At 43.8% G+C, this 21,045-nt stretch overlaps 1 protein-coding gene across 1 annotated transcript in view; it reads right to left on the minus strand.

Moving 5' to 3' along the window:
* Positions 1-20,670, minus strand: part of TMPRSS12 (transmembrane serine protease 12) — a 93,262-nt gene extending 72,592 nt beyond the window's left edge. Inside the window, exons 1-2 of the mRNA XM_037847438.1 lie at positions 20,550-20,670; positions 19,610-19,805 (exon numbers count right to left, since the gene is read on the minus strand). Coding sequence (XP_037703366.1) covers positions 19,610-19,805; positions 20,550-20,670 — 317 coding nt within the window. The remainder of the gene's footprint in view (positions 1-19,609; positions 19,806-20,549) is intronic.
* Positions 20,671-21,045: the final 375 nt, after the last annotated feature.

A 21,045-nucleotide genomic window follows, 5' to 3' on the forward strand; every position in this document is an offset into this window, starting at 1 on the left:
TGTGGAATTGCAAGTGGCACCAAATAGAAAAAACAACCTTGAAAACAAAGAGCAAAGTTAGAGAACTCACACTTCATGATTTAAAATCTTAGTACAATGCTGCAGTAGAACTGGCATAAAGGTAGATATATAGACCAATCGTATAAAATTGAGAGTCCAGAAATACACACATCTATTGACAGCTTATTTTTAACAAGGGTGCCAAGTCCATTCAATGGGGAAATAATAGTCTTCAACAAATGGTGGTGGGACAACTGGAAATCTATATGCAAAAGAATGAATGTGGACCCCTACCTCTCACCATATACCTCCTCGTGAGACACACAAGGAGGTGAATGGATCCTGTAGATAGCATTTTGAGTGAAGTACGCCAGAAACAAAGGCAAACACTATAATGCCTCACTGATATGGACTAACTACAATATGTAAACTCAGAATTGAATCTTAAGAGCACAGCCTAACAGGGAAGTGATTATTGTAATGGTCCCTAGATTGTAAGCTCTTACAGCAGTCAAGTCTATTCCTACATTGTAATGGCTATCTCCAAACTCTGAGATATTTATCCCTTGGTGTATAACCTGAATTGGGTATCTGTGTAACACCTGAAACTCAGAGCTAGAGCTCAGTAGATATGAATGTCAGTATTAAGGCATACAGCAACTGTCATAAAAAAAAAAAAAGGCTGAAAAAGATCCCAGACTTCAATGAGAGACATGAATGAAGCAGATCTGGTTAAGACTAGGGCAAATCGGGCCAAAGGGTAAAGGCTGAAACTGGCTGTGTGTTAAAACTTCAACTTCCATGTGAGACCAACGGAAGAAATGTTTATTTGGTGAAGGATCTATATTTTCTAAACAATGTAACTTCTACAGTCAGTCTGTTCGAATACCACAATTACATGGAACTTTGAATAGGAAGTGAGATATGGTAGGTCTGTATAGGTTAGAGCAAAATAGCAACACATCCCAAAGTAATTTGGGCAGAGAATAAAAATATATTTTCAGGGCCCCCCTGAGGAGCTGGGGGAGGTTGCGGAGGTGTTGGACTTCCTCACCTGGATTGTTGCTGATGTTCTCACAAACACTGGGGACCGATGGCTTGACATGCTGAGCCCTCTGTCTTGGGTCTTCCCCCTATGAAGCCTGTTACCGCAAAGAAGCTAAACTTGCTTATAATTGTGCCTATGGGTCTCCCCCTAAGTGCCTCTTTGTTGCTCAGATGTGGCCCTCTCTCTCTAACTAAGCCACCTTGGCAGGTGAACTCACTGCCCTCCCCTCTACGTGGGATCTGACTCCCTGGGGTGTAAATCTCCCTGGCAATGCAGGATATGACTTCCAGGGATGAATCTGGACCCGGCATTGTGGGATTGAGAACATCTTGACCAAAAGGGGGATGCGAAATGAAATGAAATGAAGCTTCAGTGGCTGAGAGATTTCAAATGGAGGCCAGAGGTCCCTCTGGTGGACATTCTTACGCACTATATAGACAACACTTTTTAGATTTTAATGTACTAGAATAGCTAGAAGTAAATACCTGAAACTACCAAACTCCAACCCAATAGCCTTGACTCTTGAAGACAATTGTACAACAATGTAGATTACAAGGGGTGACAGTGTGATTGTGAAAACCTTGTGGATTGCACTCCCTTCATCCAGTGTATGGATGGATGAGTAGATAAATAGGGACAAAAACTAAATGAAAATAGGGTGGGATGGAGGGGTATGATTTGGGTGTTCTTTTTAATTTTTATTCTGATTCTTTCTGGTGTAAGGAAAATGTTCAAAAATAGATTGGGGTGATGAATACACAACTATATCATGGTACTGTGAACAGCTGATTGTACACCATGGATGACTGTATGGTATGTACATATATCTCAGTAAAGCTGAATTAAAAAATTAATTCAACATAAGTCAAATACCTAAATATAAGAGCTAATACTCTAAAACTCTTACAAGAAAACACAGGGAAATACTTAAGGACCTTGTGGCAGACAATGGACTTCTAGACTTTACACCAAAAGTATGAGCAAAAAAAGAAAATACAGATAAGATGGACATCATCAAAATTAAAAACCTTTGTTAATCAAAGAACATTATCAAGGAAGTGAAAAAACCTACAGACTGAAAGAAAATATTTGGAAACCTATCTGATAAGGGTTTAATATTCACAATATATAAAGAACTCCTACAACTCAACAACAAAGACAACCCAATTAAAAATGGACCAAGGGGGGAGGGGAAAGATGGCGGCATGGAGAAGAGTAGAATTTAGTTAGCCCCTTGGAGCAACTAATAAACAATCAGGAACAACTAGTAATCAGGCCCTCCCCCCACCCCCATAGCAAGCTGAGCTACAAGACCTTGCTATAGGAGAAAGCAGAAGTCCCAAAGCAAGCAAATATAGCTCAGCCCAGCTCCAACTGGGGTTTTAATTAACAAATGTGGACTGCTGAATACAAGCTATGAAAACAGACAAACCCCTAACAAGCAGACAAGAGAATTTAGCGATGACTGACCTTAAAGAGCTAGAATATACCTGTGCCCCAGAATACAGAGCCCAGAAGGCCAGATGCCATCTCTGACAGACAGGCAAAACTGGGGGGACCATGGACTGGCTCTGAAAGAGGGCTTTCTTTCCCTTTTTCTCTCTCAACCTGAGTGGCTCAGTGGAGAGAGCCTCAGTCATTTTCAGTTCCCAGCGCTCTGACCCAGACAGGGGTGGAGACAACAGAGTCAGAGAGACAAAGGAGCAATTCAAACGCAGAAAATAACTCCCTAGGGGGTATATCTTCACCAAGAGGAAGGAGGTGGGGCCCAGCTCTAGTGCCAGCCTTCCCTTCAGAACTCAGATCCCAGAGCCTGGGGGAAAACAGCCAAAACAGAAACTAAAGGGGCCACACCTCCTTACATCAGTTGGGAGCCACAGGCTGACAGGCACCACCTGCTGGGCAGGTTAGGAAAAGCACAGAAGCTAGAGACCTCACAGGAAAGTCTGTCATTCTTCTAAGATACACCCTCAGGGGAACTTAAAACTGAATATAACCCCATTCTGAGACCTGAATCTGTTCTGGTCTGGGAAAATCTGACTGGGGTAATCAAGGAAACCAGATGCCTAGACAACAGAAAACTACAAGTTACACTAGGAAAAATGAAGATATGGCCCAAAGGAACAAACTTACACCTCAGTTAAGATACAGTTGAGATACTGTTTCACTCTAATGAAATAATCAATTAAAGATTTTCAAAGAAATATGCTAAATCAATTCAAAAACCAAGTCAATGAGTTCAGGGACAATATGGCAAAAGAAATGAAGGATATAAAGAAAACACTGGGTGAACATAAGGTAAAAACTGAAAGTCTGGGAAAAAAAACTGGCAGAATCTATGGAAATGAAAGGCACAACACATGAGATGAAAACACAAGGGAGACAAACAACAGCAGATTTGAAGAGGCAGAAGAAAACACTCAGGAATTGGAGAACAAGACACCTGAAATCCTACACACAAAAGAACAGATAGGGAAAAGAATGGAAGAATATGAGCAACGTCTCAGGGAACTGAATGACAACATGAAGTGCATGAATGTACGTGTCATGGGTGTCCCAGAAGGAGAAGAGAAGGGATAAGGGGCAGAAGCAATAATAGAGGAAATAATCAATGAAAATTTCCCATCTCTTATGAAAGACATAAAATTACAGACCCAAGAAGTGAGGCATACCCCAAACAGAACAGATATGAATAGACCTATGCCAAGACACTTAATCAGATAATCAAACGTCAAAGACAAAGAGAGTATCCTGAAAGCAGCAAGAGAAAAGCGATCCATCACATACAAAGGAAGCTTGATAAGACTATGTACAGATTTCTTAGTAGAAACCATGGAGGCAAGAAGGAAGTGGTGTGATATATTTAAGATACTGAAAGAGAAAAACTGCCAACCAAGAATCCTATATCTGGCAAAACTGCTTCAAATATGAGGAAGAGTTTTTAAAATATTCTCTGACAAACAGATAATGACAGAGTTTGTGAACAAGATACCTGCTCTACAGGAAACACTAAAGGGAGCACAACAGACAGATAGGAAAAGGAGTGAGAGGTTTGGAACACAATATTGGGTGACGTTAGCACAACAATGTAAGTATACTGAACAAAGATGACTGTGAGTATGGTTGAAAGAGGAAGGTTGGGAGCATGTGGGACACGAGGAGGAAAGAGGAAAGATAAAGACTGGGACTGTATAACTCAAGGAAACCTAGGGTGCTCAATGATTGTGATAAAATGTACAAATATGTTTTTAATGAGGGAGAACAAATAAAAAATGTGTTAAAAATGGGGTGGTACTGGGGAAAAATACAGTCAGTGCAAACTAGAAATTATAATTAACAGAAACACTGTATTATGCTTCCTTTAATATAATAAAGGCAACATACCAAAGCTAAATGCCTATAAGAGGGGGACATAAGGGAGGAATATGGGACTCTTGGCTATGGTGATGTTGTTTGACTCTTTTATTGTAGTTTAATTCTATCTTTCCTTTTTAGATGTCATTTTTTTTTTATTTTTCTTTTGTCTACCTTCTTTGACTCTTCTTCCTTCTTTGTGGAAGAAATGGAGATGTTCTTAGGCTGATAGTGGTGATGGTGGTGAATGCATAAATATATGATTACACAGGGAACCATCGATTGTTTACTTAGGACAGAATGTATGGTGGGTGAACAAAACTGTCTTAAAAAAAAACGGATTGATGAAAAAATCTTGAAGGCACTATATTGAGTGAAATAAGTCAGAAACATAAGGACAAATACTGTATGGTCTCACTGATAGAAACTAATTATAATATGTAAACTCATACACATGAAATATGTGTTACCAGGATATAAAATGAGGCTAAAGAGACCTGGCATCATAGGATGGAGAACATCTTCTTGACCAAAAGGGGGATGTGAAAGGAAATGAAATAAGCTTCAGTGGCAGAGAGATTCCAAAAGGAGCCAGGAGGTCACTCTGGTGGGCACTCTTACACTCAATATAGACAACCCTTTTTAGGTTCCAATGAATTGGAAGAGCTAGAAGTAAATACCTGAAACTATCAAACTACAACCCAGAACCCATGAACCTTGTGGACAACTGTATAAAAATGTAGTTTATGAGGGGTGACAATGTGATTGGGAAAGCCGTGTGGACCACTCTCCCCTTCGTCTAGTTTATGGATGGAAGAGTAGAAAAATGGGGGAAGAAGGAAAAAAAAAAGGGGGCACCCAGTGGTCTTTTTTGCTTTGTTATTTTTCACTTTAATTTTTATTGTTATTGTTCTTGTGTGTGTGGTGGTGAAGATGTCAAAGATTAACTTTGGTGATGAATGCACAACTATATAATGGTACTGTAAACAACTGAATGTATGCTTTGTTTTATATAACTGCATGGTATGTGGATATATCTCAATAAAATGAATAAAACAAACAAACAAAAACACAAGGCTCAAGAATGGGGAGCGGTTGCTTATTATGGGCAGAATGTTTAACAAGGTTGAACTTAAGTGTTTGGAAATGGACAGAGGTGATGGTAGCACATTGAGAGAATAATAACAGTGCTGACTGGTGTGTGAATGTGATGGAAAGGGGAAGCTCAGAGTCACGCATGTCACCAGAAGTAAAGTTGGAGGTTAAAATATGGGAATGTATAAAACAGTGAATCTTGCAGTGGACAATGTTCATGATTAATTGTACAAATATTAGAAACCTCTTTCATGAACCAGAACAAATTATGACACTATAACTAGAAGTTAATAACAGAGGAGTATATAGGGAAAAATATATGCGGGACACTGTTATCGAGTTCCGACTTGGCGGGCCTGGGCCAGGGGAACTGATCAGCCCCTAGGAAAGGTAGTGGGGCACGGGTGGTAGCGCCCTCCACGGCCCCCCGGGCCTGAGAAAGTGGAGCCGAATGCAGGCCCCATTTCCTCACCCCAAAGTACAACCGTTGGGGAGGGCTTGCCGGAGAAACCCCCCCCCCCCGTGCCTTACCCGCACCCTCCACCCTCTTCGTTACCGGAGCAACTCCCGCCCCTTTTCAATCAACCTCCGCGCCCTCTCAGAACCAATCCAAGCCTTTAACCTCTACAGCTACCCCGCCCTCTAAACCGCCCGATATAAGCTTGTACTCTCCCCTAATAAACTCTCTTGGCTTCTTCACCCTAAAAGAACCGTGTCCCGCCTGTTCCTTCTCGCCGCCCTCCACACCTTGCACGCCTCCGCCGGGGACCGGGCCCAGTCCCCCGCCTTGCCCTCGCCTCCGGGAAAGAGCCCCCGCCGCCGGTACTCTCCGAGCAATCCCGAGAGCCTAGGATTTAGCAACCGGCCGCCACCCCCCCCAGACGAGTCAACTGCGACCGCAACTGGCGCCCAACGTGGGGCAGGTCCTCTCCATGCAGCGGTCCAGTAAAACCACCCGCTCGCCCGGACGCCTCTCCAACTCCCCTTCTCCTCGCCTGCAAGGTAAGGGCCGCCTCTCCCTCACCGCCCCGCGGAGCCGCCTCTCCCTCGCCGCTCCACGTCCGGAGCCGCCTCTCCCTCGCCGCCCCGCGGAGCCACCTCTCCCTCGCCGCTCCACGTCCGGAGCCGCCTCTCCCTCGCCGCCCCGCGGAGCCGCCTCTCCCTCGCCGCTCCGCGCCCGGGCCGCTCCTCCCTTCCCGAATTAACCCGGCTATTGCCCCCGACTACCTTTCGTCTTCTCTTTCTATGACCCCCATTCCTCCTAACACTCTCCCTCTACCCCTTCATTACCTTGGTGTGGTCCTCTGTGTCTTCGTTTCTCTGTTCGGCGCGGTGTGCCTCGCCGTGGCCGCCCCCCCCGGGACTGTTCCCGTTGCCGGGGAGTCCTGCTTTCTGTTCTCGTCGTCTTCTTCAGCCTCGCGGCCGCGGTTTACCTCGTTCTTCTTGCTCGGTGGACGGCCCCCCCCTCTTTTCCCCTCCGCTGTGGGTGGTCGTCTGTCCACGCGCCGGGCGCCTTGGGTTCGGGCTCTGGCGGGTCTTCTGGACGCACGTCGTTGCGGGGTGTCTGTCTGGCAGCTGCAGGTGTGCTGGGACCTCCTGCTGCCCTTTGACCCGTGGCTCACCACTTGCCATCTTTGGGGCCCCGTCACTTGTGATCGCCTTGTTGGTCAGGTCACCAGCGCCGTGGAGCATGGGAGCGGGCGCTTCCCTCCCGGCTTGCTCCCCACCTTGATGGCCGTCTGCTCCTGCCTTCAGGGCTCCCTCCCCCCTGGTCGAGACCCCATTGGATCCGGGGGGGCCCTGTCGACTCAATCGACAGATTCAAACGGTGGGACCGATGTGGATTGCAGTTCGGGCACAGGGTCCTTAGTCGAGCGAATTGGCGGCGTGCTCGAGGTCGCCCCCCAGGGACGAGGCGGTACCGAGTCTCTCCAAAATGGCGAACTTCCTCCTTCTTCTTCCACTGAGGGGAGGAAGTGCTCTAGTAATGACGTCAGCCCTAAGCCGGGCCGGAAACCGCATGCGCTTTACCCCGCCCTTTCACAGGGCGGAGCTAGTCCGCCATCTTATGCCTTAGGCCCCGCCCTTTCACAGGGCGGAGCTAGTCCGCCATCTTGTGTCTTAGCCACGCCTACCGCACCGCCATCTTGCGACGCTTGGGGCCTCCCACTTCCGCCTCCCCCTTCGGCGAGCTCCCCCTCGGAGCCACTGCCGGCAGCTGCCGCCGCCCCTCCCACCCTGCCGGCAAATAAGCCCTGGCTGCCTTTTACACCTCAAGGCAACCCTTGGGGCAACGCTGCCCCTACCCCCACTCCCGTGCCAGGCCCTCTGCAAGCGCGTCCTCCTTTCTCTTGTGCTTTTCGCTGCTTTCCCCTTAACCTTACCCCCACACCGCAGAAACCGTACGACTGGTATCCCATTGACTCAGATACTATCAAGCAGCTTCGCAGGGCCGTCAAGGAAGACGGGTTAAGTAGCCCATACGCTTCCCAATTACTGCAGGATATCGCCATGGACTTTTGCCTCCCCCAAGACTGGGCCTCGCTTGCCCGTACCATCCTTAACCCCGGCCAGTTCGTTGATTGGCGTGCCCACTTCCAGGCGGAAGCAGCTAGGCAAAGCGAGCAAGACGCAGCCACTGGAGTCTATTATCACCCCGAAGCTTGCTTGGGCACGGGAGCGTTTATAAATGCATCTGCTTATATTAATACACCTACCACCTTTTGGCCTATCCTTCGGGGAATCGCCTTGCGAGCTTTTGCCAACTGCTCCGCCTGTTGGCCTAATAAATTCACCAAGCTCTTCCAGGAGCCGAGTGAGCCTTTCGCCACCTTTGTCTCCAGAGTCGAAGAAACCTGCGCTCGAAAGGTAAGTGATCCCCAGGCCCAATATTACATGTGCCCATCCTCAAATCCTGGAAAATCGTACTGTAATTCCCCCAACGAGTACTACTGTGCATACTGGGGGTGTGAAACATTAGCCACTAATTGAAAGCCTCCTGTTCCTAATCATTACCTTACCTTAAAGTGAGCCCCTACAGAGTGCAAACTCCCTACAGTTAACTGGCTCGGCCAAGAAAGCAAGGGATCCTGCACACATCTTAATCTTACAGTGCAGCTCCCCACTGATCCCTCCTGGTTACTCGGTCGAACTTGGGGCTTCAGAATCTATGAGAAAGGAGCCGACCGAGGATCACTTATTCTCATAAAAAAGGAGGCTGTAAGCCAACCATGCCAAAATACTGCATTAAAAACACCCTCTGGCATAGGTCCCAACCAAGTCATTAACCCCCTTTTTCCACAGCTCTCCAGCTGCACCTCAGCTGCAAACAACGCATCGCCAACACCACCACCCCAACCTTTTCTTCCCCCCTCTCGTTACTCCTCTCCCCTCCTCGACCTTATCCAAGCGGCCTTCACCTCAGTGAATTCCTCCAACCCCAATCTTACCTCCTCTTGTTGGCTTTGCCTCTCCACTTCCTCCCCCCTGTATGAGCCAGTTGCCTCCAACCTCTCCTTTTCAGAAAATACAGAGGACAACCCCTCGGAATGCAATTGGAATACCTCAGCCGTCCCCCTAACCTTTCATTCAGTCTCCTTTACAGGAAAGTGCATCCGCCCTCGCTCAAGTAACTCTCCCAACCTCACAGCCTGTGCCAACTACTCATCTCCCAGCAGCTCTGCCAAGTTTCTTATTCCTCACAACTCCTCCCAATGGCTCTGCTCCTCTACAGGACTTACCCCCTGCCTTAACGTGCAGACCCTCAATACAACTCATGAAACTTGCCTCCTGATTGTCCTTATCCCTAGGGTCCTATACCACAGCGAGGAAGATTTCTTCCTCCGCCTGGAAAGAACTGCAGTTCCTGCCACTCTGCAAAAGCGAGAACCCATCACCGCCCTCACAATTGCCTCCCTCTTAGGTCTTGCAGGCGCTGGCACCGGAATCGCTGCATTAGCCAGTCAAGGCTCCGCCCTAACTCACCTCCGGGCGGCTGTTGACGAGGACATTCGTCACCTACAAAATGCTATTTCCCATCTTAAAAATTCTGTCAACTCCCTCTCTGAGGTCGTGCTCCAAAACCGCCGAGGTCTCGACCTTCTCCTCCTCAAAGAAGGAGGCCTTTGCGCCGCCCTAGGAGAAGAGTGCTGTGTATATGCCAATTCCACAGGTCTCACCGAAGACAGCCTAAAGAAGGTCCGAGAGGGACTAGAACAACGCAAAAGAAACCGTGAAACCACCAACTATTGGTCCCACATCTTTACCTCCCTCCTCCCATACCTCCTCCCTCTCACCGGCCCCCTACTAATGATTATTCTAGCTCTCACCCTAGGGCCTTGCATTATCCGCAGAATTGTCCAGCTTGCTAAGAACCAAGCCAATGCTGTCTTTTCATCATTTGTGCAAGTCCAGTATCAACAACTTGCCTCCACTGAAGAAGCTGACCCTCCGCAGCGTCGCCACCCTCGTCCATCCCGCAAGCAGCGAGGCCCCTCTCGAACGCCCGGGCGCCGCACCAACGTCGAGCTCCAGCCTAACTACCATCTACCCCTATCCCTTCCCCCACCTCCCCTTTCCCTCATCCCTTGGCGGATCTCTCCGGTAAGCTTCTTCCTCTAATTAGAAAAGAAGGGGGAAATGCGGGACACTGTTATCGAGTTCCGACTTGGCGGGCCTGGGCCAGGGGAACTGATCAGCCCCTAGGAAAGGTAGTGGGGCACGGGTGGTAGCGCCCTCCACGGCCCCCCGGGCCTGAGAAAGTGGAGCCGAATGCAGGCCCCATTTCCTCACCCCAAAGTACAACCGTTGGGGAGGGCTTGCCGGAGAAACCCCCCCCCCCCGTGCCTTACCCGCACCCTCCACCCTCTTCGTTACCGGAGCAACTCCCGCCCCTTTTCAATCAACCTCCGCGCCCTCTCAGAACCAATCCAAGCCTTTAACCTCTACAGCTACCCCGCCCTCTAAACCGCCCGATATAAGCTTGTACTCTCCCCTAATAAACTCTCTTGGCTTCTTCACCCTAAAAGAACCGTGTCCCGCCTGTTCCTTCTCGCCGCCCTCCACACCTTGCACGCCTCCGCCGGGGACCGGGCCCAGTCCCCCGCCTCGCCCTCGCCTCCGGGAAAGAGCCCCCGCCGCCGGTACCCTCCGAGCAATCCCGAGAGCCTAGGATTTAGCAACCGGCCGCCACCCCCCCAGACGAGTCAACTGCGACCGCAAATATACCTATTGCAAACTATGTACTACAGTTAGCACTATTTTAACATTCTTTCATCGAAAGTAGCAAATGTACTACACCAATACTATGAGTCAGTAATGGAGGGGGGTGGTTAGGGGTATGGGAGGATTTGCGTTTCCTTTTTTTTGTCTTTATTTATTTTCTGGAGTAATGAGAATGTCCTGAAAATTGAAAAAAAAAAATTGTGGTGATGGATGCACAGCTATATGATGGTACTGTGGGCAACTGATTGTGCACTTCGGATCTTTGAATGATTGTATGGTATATGAATAATCTCAATAAAATTTTTAAAAAAATGGACCAAGGACTTCTCCAAAGAAGATATTCAAATGTCAATAAAATGTATGAAAAAATGCTCAACATTATTCACCATTAGAGAAATGCAAATTAAAATTATAATAAGATCTCACTTCACATCACTAGGATGGCCATTTAAAAAACTGAAAATTTTAACTATAGGCAAGGATGCGGAGAAACGGGAACTCTTCATACATTGTTGGTGGGGACATAAAATGGAAAAGCCACTGTGGAAAACAATTTTGTGGTTCCTCAGAAAGTTAAGGAGAGACCCAGCAATTCCACTCCCAGGTATATACCCAAAAGAACTGAAAGCAAGGACTTAACATATCTGTATACCAATGTTCATCACAGCCATTATTCACAATAGCCAAAGGCAGACGCAACCCAAATGTCTACCAACAGATTAATGGATAAACCGAATGTGGTCTATCCATACAATGAAATATAGTCCACCATAAAAAAAGTGCTGGTACATGACATAACATGGGTGAACACTGCAGACATCATGTTGAATGAAGTAAGCCAGAGACAAAAGGACATTGTGTGATTTCTCTTATACGAAATATTTAGAATAAGCAACTTCATAGAGACAGAAAGCAGAACCGTGGTTACCAGAGGGGACAATGGAGAGTTATTGCTAAATGAGTATAAGTTTTAGTTTAAGATGATGAAAATAGTCTAGAAATAGATGGTGAAAATTTCATAGCATTATCAATATACTTAAGGTCAAAGAGTTGTCATTAAAGTGGTTAAAATTATTTTCATGCCATGAATATGTTTTTTTTTTGTTTGACTTTTTATTTTTTGGCATGTATATGTTACCATAACTTAACACAAATTATTTTTTAAAGAAAAGGACACAAAGAAATTTTGGAGGATGACAGATATGTTCATTATCTTGATGTGGTGGTGATTTCATGGGTATATATATTCATCAAAACTTATCAAATAGTATATTTTAAATAGGTGCTGTTTATTGTATGTCAACCATTCTTCAATAATGCTGTTTAACAATGACTGCTAAAATGAAAAGAAAAAAAAAGTCAATAAAAGGGTTGGAAGATTAAGTGAAAGAGTTTCCCAAAATGCATCCACTCCAGGAGTCAACATCTGACTTCTAGCAGTTCCTCCCTAAAAGGTACAGATAAAAGGGAAGGAAGAAATTAAAGAAATAACAAGGAAATTTCTTACAGCCAAAAAAAGATAGAAGTCTTCAGATTGAAAAGAATCTACTACCCAGAACAATGACAGAAAAAACACTGTGCCAGTTTGAAACTGTGATGCATCCCAGGAAAGGCCATGTTCTTTTAGTCCAGTCTTGTGGGTGCAGACTTACTGAGGGTGGAAACTTTTGATTAGATTGTTTCCATGGAGATGTGACCCCCGCCCATTCATGGTGGGTCTTAATTAGTTTACTGGCGTCCTTTATTTGAGGATAAAAGGCAGATACATTTTAAAGAGAGCTCAGAGTCACTTAGAGAGAAAACACCCAGAGACATTTTGTAGACAGCTGTTGAAATAAGAGATGCAGACTGAACAACTTTTGGAGATGCTAAGATAAGAGACAATGCCCAGAGTTTGCCCCTAAGTGAACCTAAGTGAGAACCTGCAGATGCTTAAGGAGAAAGCCACTGGAATCAGAAGCTGAAAGCAACACAACATGGGGATGGGATGTGGGGGCGTAAAGAACCAGCAGACGCCAGCTACGTGCCTTCCCAGCTGACAGAGGTGTTCTGGAAGCCATCAGCTGTTTCCTCAGAGAAGGTATCTACCTCTTGATGCCTTGATTTGGACATTTTCATGCCCTTAGTACTGTAAATTTGTGAACTAATAAACCCCCATTATAAAGGCCAATCCATTTCCTGTATATTGCATTCCAGCAGCTTTAGGAAACTGTAACAAACACCAACAGTGTGAATTTCAAAATATCAATTATAAAAAGATTCTGAAAGATTCCAGAAAGAAATAACAATTCAGTCACAATGGAATAAGAAATTACATCAGATTCATCCTCAACCACAGTAGATGCTAGAAGTCAAAGGAGCAATTTCTTCCAACTTTTAAAGGAAAAGGATTTTCAGTCCAGAACTATATACTAAACTTAATTACCAATAGGGTTGAAAGATAAAATAGTTTCCCAGTTAAATTTGAGTTTCAGATAAACAATTGTTTAGTATGAATTCATATAAAATGTTACACGGGACAAACTTATACAAAAAACATTATTCATTGTTTATCTGAAATTCAAATTCAATTGGGCTTAATATTTTATTTGCCAAATTGGCAACCCCAATTATCAATCAAGTGTGAGGACAGAATCAAGTTATTTTTAGATGTTGAAAGCCTGTTAAGGAGTAAATCAAGAAGAAAAAAGTTCTTGGAACCAGGAAACAAGAGCAAAGAGGAAAGCAGAGAAGTTTTAGGATCACAATATTGCAGCCATCCTTAAGAAAACTAGTCTAGATTACAGGAGGAGAAAGGAGGGCTGTGCCGGTTTGTATATATTACGTCCCCCAGAAAAGCCATATTCTTTGATGCAATCTTGTGGGGGCATATTGATTAACCTTTTTGATTAGGTTGTACCTCTTGATTGGATGTTTCCATGGAGATGTGACCCACCCAACTGTGGGTAATATCTTTGATTAGATTATTTCCACAGAGATATGGACCCCGCTGATTCAGGGTGGATCTTGATTTAATTACAGGAGTCCTAGAAAAGAGCTGACAAACAGAAGGACCTCAGAGCAGCTGAGAGTGACATTTTGAAGAAAGCACAGGAGCTGAGAGAGGAGCTGGAACAAAACCCGGGATCAGCAGATGCCAGCAATGTGCCTTCCCAGCTAACGGAGGTTTTCCGGATGTCATTGGCCTTCCTTTGGTGAAGGTATACTAGTGTTGAAGCCTTAATTTGGACATTTTCATGGCCTTCAGACTGTAAATTTGTAAACAAATAAACCCCCTTTATAAAAGCCAATCCATTTCTGGTATTTTGCATAATGGCAGCATTAGCAAACCAGAACGAGGACTCAGGGAGGAAGGCCTCCCATGTGCATGTGGACACACACACAAACGATTGTGTAGATACTACACTGAGGCTCTGGAAAACGTACATGTGATCCTGAATAATAAAATCTTAGGTCAAATAAGAAGCAAACTCATATATACTGTAATTTCAATTACTACTGTAAAGGAGCATAAGAGAAAACCCAACTGACTTCAATGCAAAGAATATTCTCCTTCTAGTATCCAAGAGTTGTAACATTGGAGGCCTATTGAAGGAAATGTAATCCTAGTACAGTTCTTAGCCCTGTTTATAAGTTTTAAGTTTCTAAAAGCAACCAAGCTACAAAGGAAAAAGAATTTTAATGTTAAAAATAATGTCAAATTGTAGCTAACAGTAGATGGGAAAAATATAAGAAAGATGGAAGGCAGGATAGAGAAAGTAATATCCACTAGTTAAAATTGAATAAATAAAATTAAATACCTGAAATAGTATTTAAGAAAGCATTTCTAGTTACAAACAGAACCAACAGAAAAACCAAAAATCATATATTATCAAACTGTACCTTAGTACACAACAGGTATTCACTGAAGGTTTGTTGAATAAAGTGGTAAAAATAGCAATAAAATTCCTGTAGTCTGGTGAAGGAGAAGGGAAGAGGATAGTAACATGAGCTAAATACTCATTGTGATGGTTAGGTTCATGTGTCAACTTGGCCAGGTGATAGTACCCAGCTGTCTGGTCAAGCAAACACTGGCCTAACAATTGCTGTGAGGACGTTTGAAGCTGGTTAATAAACCAACAGGCTGGTTTATTAAATCATCAGTCAATTGACTGCAGCTGTGACTGAAGACTCACCAAAGGGTGTGCCTTCCACAATGAGAGAATGCAATTGGCTGGACTTAATCCAATTAATCAGTTGAAGACTTATAGTGAGACAGATAGAGGACCTTCACTTCTCCTTTGGCTGCCCAGTGAAGCATTTCCTGAGGAGTTGGTCGAAGTTGCCAGTTCGTTTCCTGAGGAGTTCATTGAACACGTTCGTCAAAGATCCCAGTTCACTTCCTGAGGAGTTTGTCGAAGTTGCTGGTTCATTTCCTGGGGAGTTCATTGGACATCTTCCTTGGAGTTGACAGTTTGCTGAGGCTCTACAGAATTTGGACTCATGCATACCTACAGTTGTGTGAGTCACTTACAAATCTGATAGTCAGAGACACCTCTCATTGATTCTGTTTCCCTAGAAAACCCTAACTAATACACTCATCTTTTATAGACATTAATAGAAATTTTCAAAAGCTGACAAATCAAAATGAGGAGATCATCTAGAGTCATGGAGGTAGCCACTACAATAACTAAAAATAAAAATAGTAAAACAAAGCTACCTCAGAGGAGTTAGAAAGGATGGTGTAGGAGATTATTACTTTTCTTCATAGGTGCTTCTGTATTATATAGAGGTATTACTCTGATTGAAATTTAATTTAAAATATTAAGGATATTTCAATAAATACAACTATTTTAAAATTTGTTACGAATTCTATATTATGACCAATTAAGGAAGAAGGAAGAAAGGGTTAAAAGGGAAAGGTAAAAGAAGAAAGACACAAGAAGCAGGGGATGGGAAGATAAATGACCAAAAACAAAGGAAACAGAGAGGTAAAATGATAAGGAGAGAAAAAGAAGGACTCTTAGTTAAATGAGAGCTAATACACACCGTTTAATAATCCAACAAATCTAGCTATTACTTGGACCATGGCCTTAGAAATGTATCTGAGAAATTGCTTTGCTGACAACTTTAATTTCTCAGCTTTTAGTGTTAAGTGATGAGCTAAGGATATGGAGAATGATATTCTGGATTTACTTCCAGTCAGGAAGGAGGGTTAGGGAACAGAGGAGAAAATTTAAGAGATCCTGCAAAAAGAGACTCCATAGACTTTGGGGATCACGTGGATAGGTCAAGTGGGAGATATGAGGTAACTCTCTGGATAATGAAACTGTTGGTGATGCTGTTAACTGAGAGAATAGAGAAGAATAGGATTAGAGGGAAGATAAAAAATTAAGTTTTGGACTTGTTGAGAATGTGACTCCAGTAGAGTCTGTAGCAGGGAGCTGGAAATATGAATGTTTCAGTTTACTAAAGCTGCCAGAATGCCATATACCAGAAATGAACTGGTTTTTAACAATGGGGATTTATTAGCTTACATGTTACAATTCCAAGGGCATGAAAATGTCCAAATTAAGGTGTCAACAGAATACCTTCTCTGAAGAAAGGCTGCTGGCATCTGGGACACCTCTGTCACTTGGGAAGGTACATGGCTGGCATCTGCTGGTCTTTCTATCCTGGGTTTCATTGCTTTCAGCTTCTGGCTTCAGTGGCTCTCTCAGGTCCTCCAGGGGCTTTTTCTCTAAATTCTCTCAGCTTATGTGTATGTGTCCTTGTCTCTAAGGTTCTCTGAGGCTTCTCTCCGAGCTCTCTCTCAGCTTTTATCTTCTTATAAAGGTTTAAGACCCACCTTGAATGGGCTGGGTCACATCTCAATTGAAATAACCTAACCAAAAGGTCCCACCTACAAAAGGAATGGATTAAAAGAACATGGCCTTTTCTGGGGTACATAACAGCTTCCAAACCAACACAATGACCAACCAGGACAGACCTGGGAGTTACAGCACACGGTGATTGCTGCCAACAGAGGTAGTTGATACATCTCTAGAAAAGAGTACAGAAAGGTACGGCAAGAAGATAGAGGGTAAAACTCTAGAAAATACTACAATCTCAAAGATGACAAAGACTCATCAAGGAAGGGGAGGGAAAGAGTAATATCTTAAAAGTCAAGAAAAGAGATAGTTTCAAGGAGAGGAGAGGTCAACATTGCCAAAAGCTGCATAGATCAAATAGGATTGGAACTGAGAAGAGGCCACGACCTTTGGCATGGAGACATACTGTGTTTTGGCAAAAGCAATCAGATTGCAATTGGGATTTTATGAATTCATGCAGAGAAAGCAAAGAGGAGTCTGTCTTTCAAGAAGTCTAACAATAAAGAGTAAAACACAAACAGGTAGAATTCAAAAAAAAACAAAACAAAACAAAAAAATGGGAGCAACCTAAGCATGTTTGAAGGCTGCAGGGACGAAACAAGAGACTGAAGATACTTAAAAAAGTAAGGTATAATGAAACAGGCTTGAGACCTGGGTTTGAATCCATATGCTACCACTTATCAACAATGTGATCCTGGGCAAGTTATCAAATCTCTCTGATCCCTCAATTCCTCATGTGTAAAATGGAAATCATAATACCTATCCCTACAGGGTTATTAGGACGATTTTATGATTACAGGATTATATGTACCTCCTTAGGCACAGTTCCTAATCTAATAGCAGATCTCTGAGAAATGGTTGTTATAAAAAAGAAATGAGATAATTGATGGTGCAAGGTTTAGGAAATGAGTGGAAAAGGAACAACAGGTAGCAGGGTTAGTGCTTTGAGATAGGAGGAAACTCCTGAAGCTAGAGACTATTCCTCAGTAATAACTACTTCCTCAGCACCTAGTCCAGCCCCTAGTATATAAACATATACAGTAGATGTTTGTTGAATAAAGAGATAGAAATATCAGTAAGATTTAGTCTGAAGAATTGTTAAGTGGAATATGAACATTATGTTCAAATGCTTGGGAAAGGAATTAAATTTAAAATATATGGCTTCAGAAGGCAGACCTAGGACCAAAACACTTATTTCAACAGAAGGAAAAACTTTCTAATAATTAAAGGTGTTCAAAAGTTAAATGAGATGCTTTTCAACATAGCCAGTCATCATCACAAGAGGTGCTTAAAGTGGAGAGCCATGTGAAATAGTTATGGTTATGCGTTTGGGTTTTGATTCTGACAAATCCAAGAACCCTGCTTTTGTTCTTTCCAGCCATGGCACTTTGGGTGAGGTATTTAAGAATGGTTAAGTCTCAGGGTCTCCTTATGGCTTAGGCTGGTTGTAAAGATTAGTGGAAATTATATGCATGTGACCAAGACTGCTTTTCTTCCGTTTGAGCTACAGGGTCTATCTCTCTCATCACCCTACCCACTTCCTTCCCAACCCTGACTGCCTTGAACCTAATCTTGCAGCTGTGGGACTGCAGAAAAAACCCAAAACTACCAACTTCGGACCCTACCTATTCCAAGTATCTGACTTTTTGGCCTCCCTCTCCCGCTCTCAACCTCTTCCTCCCTTCTGTTGCCAGATGGCCCATTGGTACTTTTATCCTGCTCTTGTTCCTACTATAAAACTTAACCCCCTGCTTTCCTCTGAGTGAGACAGACCTATTCTGAGTTCTCTCTCCCCTCTCAAGATAGCCTTAATGAAGTCAATTGTTACCAATTTAATATTATCCAGGGAAGTTCTCCTTTTACACATGAAAAAGTGCCTGGCTCAATACCTTGAAGCAATAATTATTATTTCAGACTGGAGAAACATTTACTTGGATATTATAAGATCACATATAGGTTAGAGGGTTGAACTAGATGACCTTTAAAATGACTCTTCCAACTCTAAGATGCTACGACAGTATAACAAAGCTATATTATTTGATCAAGGCCATATTTCTAGTAGGTTTTGGAAACTTACTTAAAGTCAAAACAGAAGGAGATGTAGAGGCAGTAGAAGATTTCTCAAAGGTAGGAGATACAGATGTTTTAATGATCTGTTGCTGCGTAACAAAACATCCCAAAATTCAGCAGCTTAAAAAGTGTCCATGGAGAACTATGATACAGGTCTCCCACTCCAAACTCAATTATTCTTCCTACCATGCCAAAGGAATACAGATCAATAAAGGCACAATGTCAAGACTTGGCAGGAGAGCTTGTTTTACATAAGAGCTTTTCCAAGATTCTTCAAAGCATACCAAGCAGGTCTCTCCTTCCTCATAATAAGGTTTGTAAATTGTTGAAAACAGGTTTTCAGAGAGCATTAAAAAAAAAAAAAGTTGTAAAAGCCCCACACCTGAAAAGAAAATTGATTCCTAATTCTGAAACTTTTTCTGTATCTCTTTCTGTACCTTTGATCTATACTTCATATCTTCCCATTCTTCTAATCTCTATTCTTCAAAAGACCAAGTTATGGAATGCAAATTCATTTTTTTAAATGTAGTATACATTTAAACTCTGGCCTGCCAGTCAAATCCAGCCTGTCTCCTGTTTTTATACAACCATTAACAAAGAATGCATTTTATATTTGTACATGGTTGGAAAAAAGCACAAAAGAATATTTCATGACACATGAACACATATAAATTCAAATTTCAGTGTTCATAAAATTTTACTGGAACACAGCCAGGTTACAATGGCAGAAATGAGTAGTTGCCACAGAGTTCATATGGCCCACAAAGCCTTAACAAGTTACTATCTTTACAGAAAAACTTTGCCACTCCTATTTAAAGCATTCATTTCAACAAACATTCAGTGTACTATGTGCAAGGAATTACGACTACTTGCAATATGGCTTAACTGAAAATAGCTGGAGTCAGATGTTATTCTACTAGTTCCAAATATCTTGAGGGAATAAAATAGGAGTTATATTCTGAATACATACCTAGCATCTTTAGCGCAGTGGGCAGCAGTGAGGACCCACCTCTGTTTCACTAAGCTTCCCCCACATACATGAGCAACAATATTGCCAGATTGAATCTGGAGGCTAACTATCCATGGCCATGCACCAATTTGGGCTTCTGTACCCCCTATAATCCGAGACCCTGTCAACACATTCACCAGTGGTCCAGTTCCACAATCTAAAAATTAAAAAGACATATTATTTGGACTGAGCAGCTGTATTTCAAGTTATTTCCTAGTGTGAACACATTAATATAGTCTTTCAAACTCCTACTTTAGAAAGTGATAAAGCAAACTGGGTATCTGAAGATATTAAATCAATCAATCATATTAAATCATCATAATTTTAAAACTCTGTTTTCCAAAATTAAAGTATAAAACTGAGATGTTTCTCCAGCCAGGTATCGCATTCTTCCCTGTGCGAATTAGTGATTAAAGAGCCTGGGACTGGTGAAAGCTTAACCCTTGCCATTTAACTTTCTGGTCTAAATTTCTTCTCAACTATGGTATGAAAGAGTCACCTAAATAGCCCTTTCAACTCTGAATTCCAATGAATTATTTATCCTTTAAACGGTAATAATAAACCCCAGAATGTTTTGAGGAGTGAAGACAGATGCCCTGTGCACATGTACATTTTTAGTATTACCAGGACTTACACTATCATGATTAGAATCTGACTAGAAACTGCTTAACTCTAAAATTTCGGTTAAGGGCAGTAGGGACAACAGAAAAGGAGGAACCAAATCCAAGCACTACCAAAGTGGGGGAAAAAGGCAAAGGCAGACGCCCCAAAACAGGAAAGAGAAGATACTGCGTTTTGCGCCCCGGCCCCGACCCCCCTCTCCCGGGCCAGGCCCTGCCCCTGCCGCCCGACCCTCCCGCGCCGCGACCACCAGCCTGTTCCCGCGAGGAGCCGAGCCTACTTTCTTCGGACGGCGACTGGGCTTTCGAGAACGTGAGCGAGTTCCCCATAAACAACAGCGCAGCAATCAGGAGCTCCACGGCCATTTTGGAACTCCCGGCGGCCAAGATGGCGGCAGGCATGTCACGTCCTCCCGCCCGCCCAGGCCTCTGCAGGGAGCACGAGGCTCAAGGCGCTCCAGCCAGGTGGGCTCGGCCGACTGACGTGGCGCGTGAGGCTGGCCACACCTGTGAGATGGGCGGGGCTGGAGAAGCTCACGGGGGCAGGTGGGGAAGACGAGAGGCACGTGGAGGAGACGAGGGGCAGGTGCGTGAAGCGTGAAGCGGTGTTGCCCTGAGGCGTCTGACCTCCCAGTCACATTCCAGTTTGCACCCACTTATACAAATGTACATTAGGCTCGATGGTATCCTTGCCCTTAATCAGGCTCTGGGGATTCATTAATTGACGAGACTTTCCTGGGCCAGATCAACACACTTGTAATAGTAAATGGAACGACT

The sequence above is a fragment of the Choloepus didactylus genome, chromosome 8, assembly GCF_015220235.1.
Source record: "Choloepus didactylus isolate mChoDid1 chromosome 8, mChoDid1.pri, whole genome shotgun sequence".
Taxonomy (NCBI): domain Eukaryota; kingdom Metazoa; phylum Chordata; class Mammalia; order Pilosa; family Megalonychidae; genus Choloepus; species Choloepus didactylus.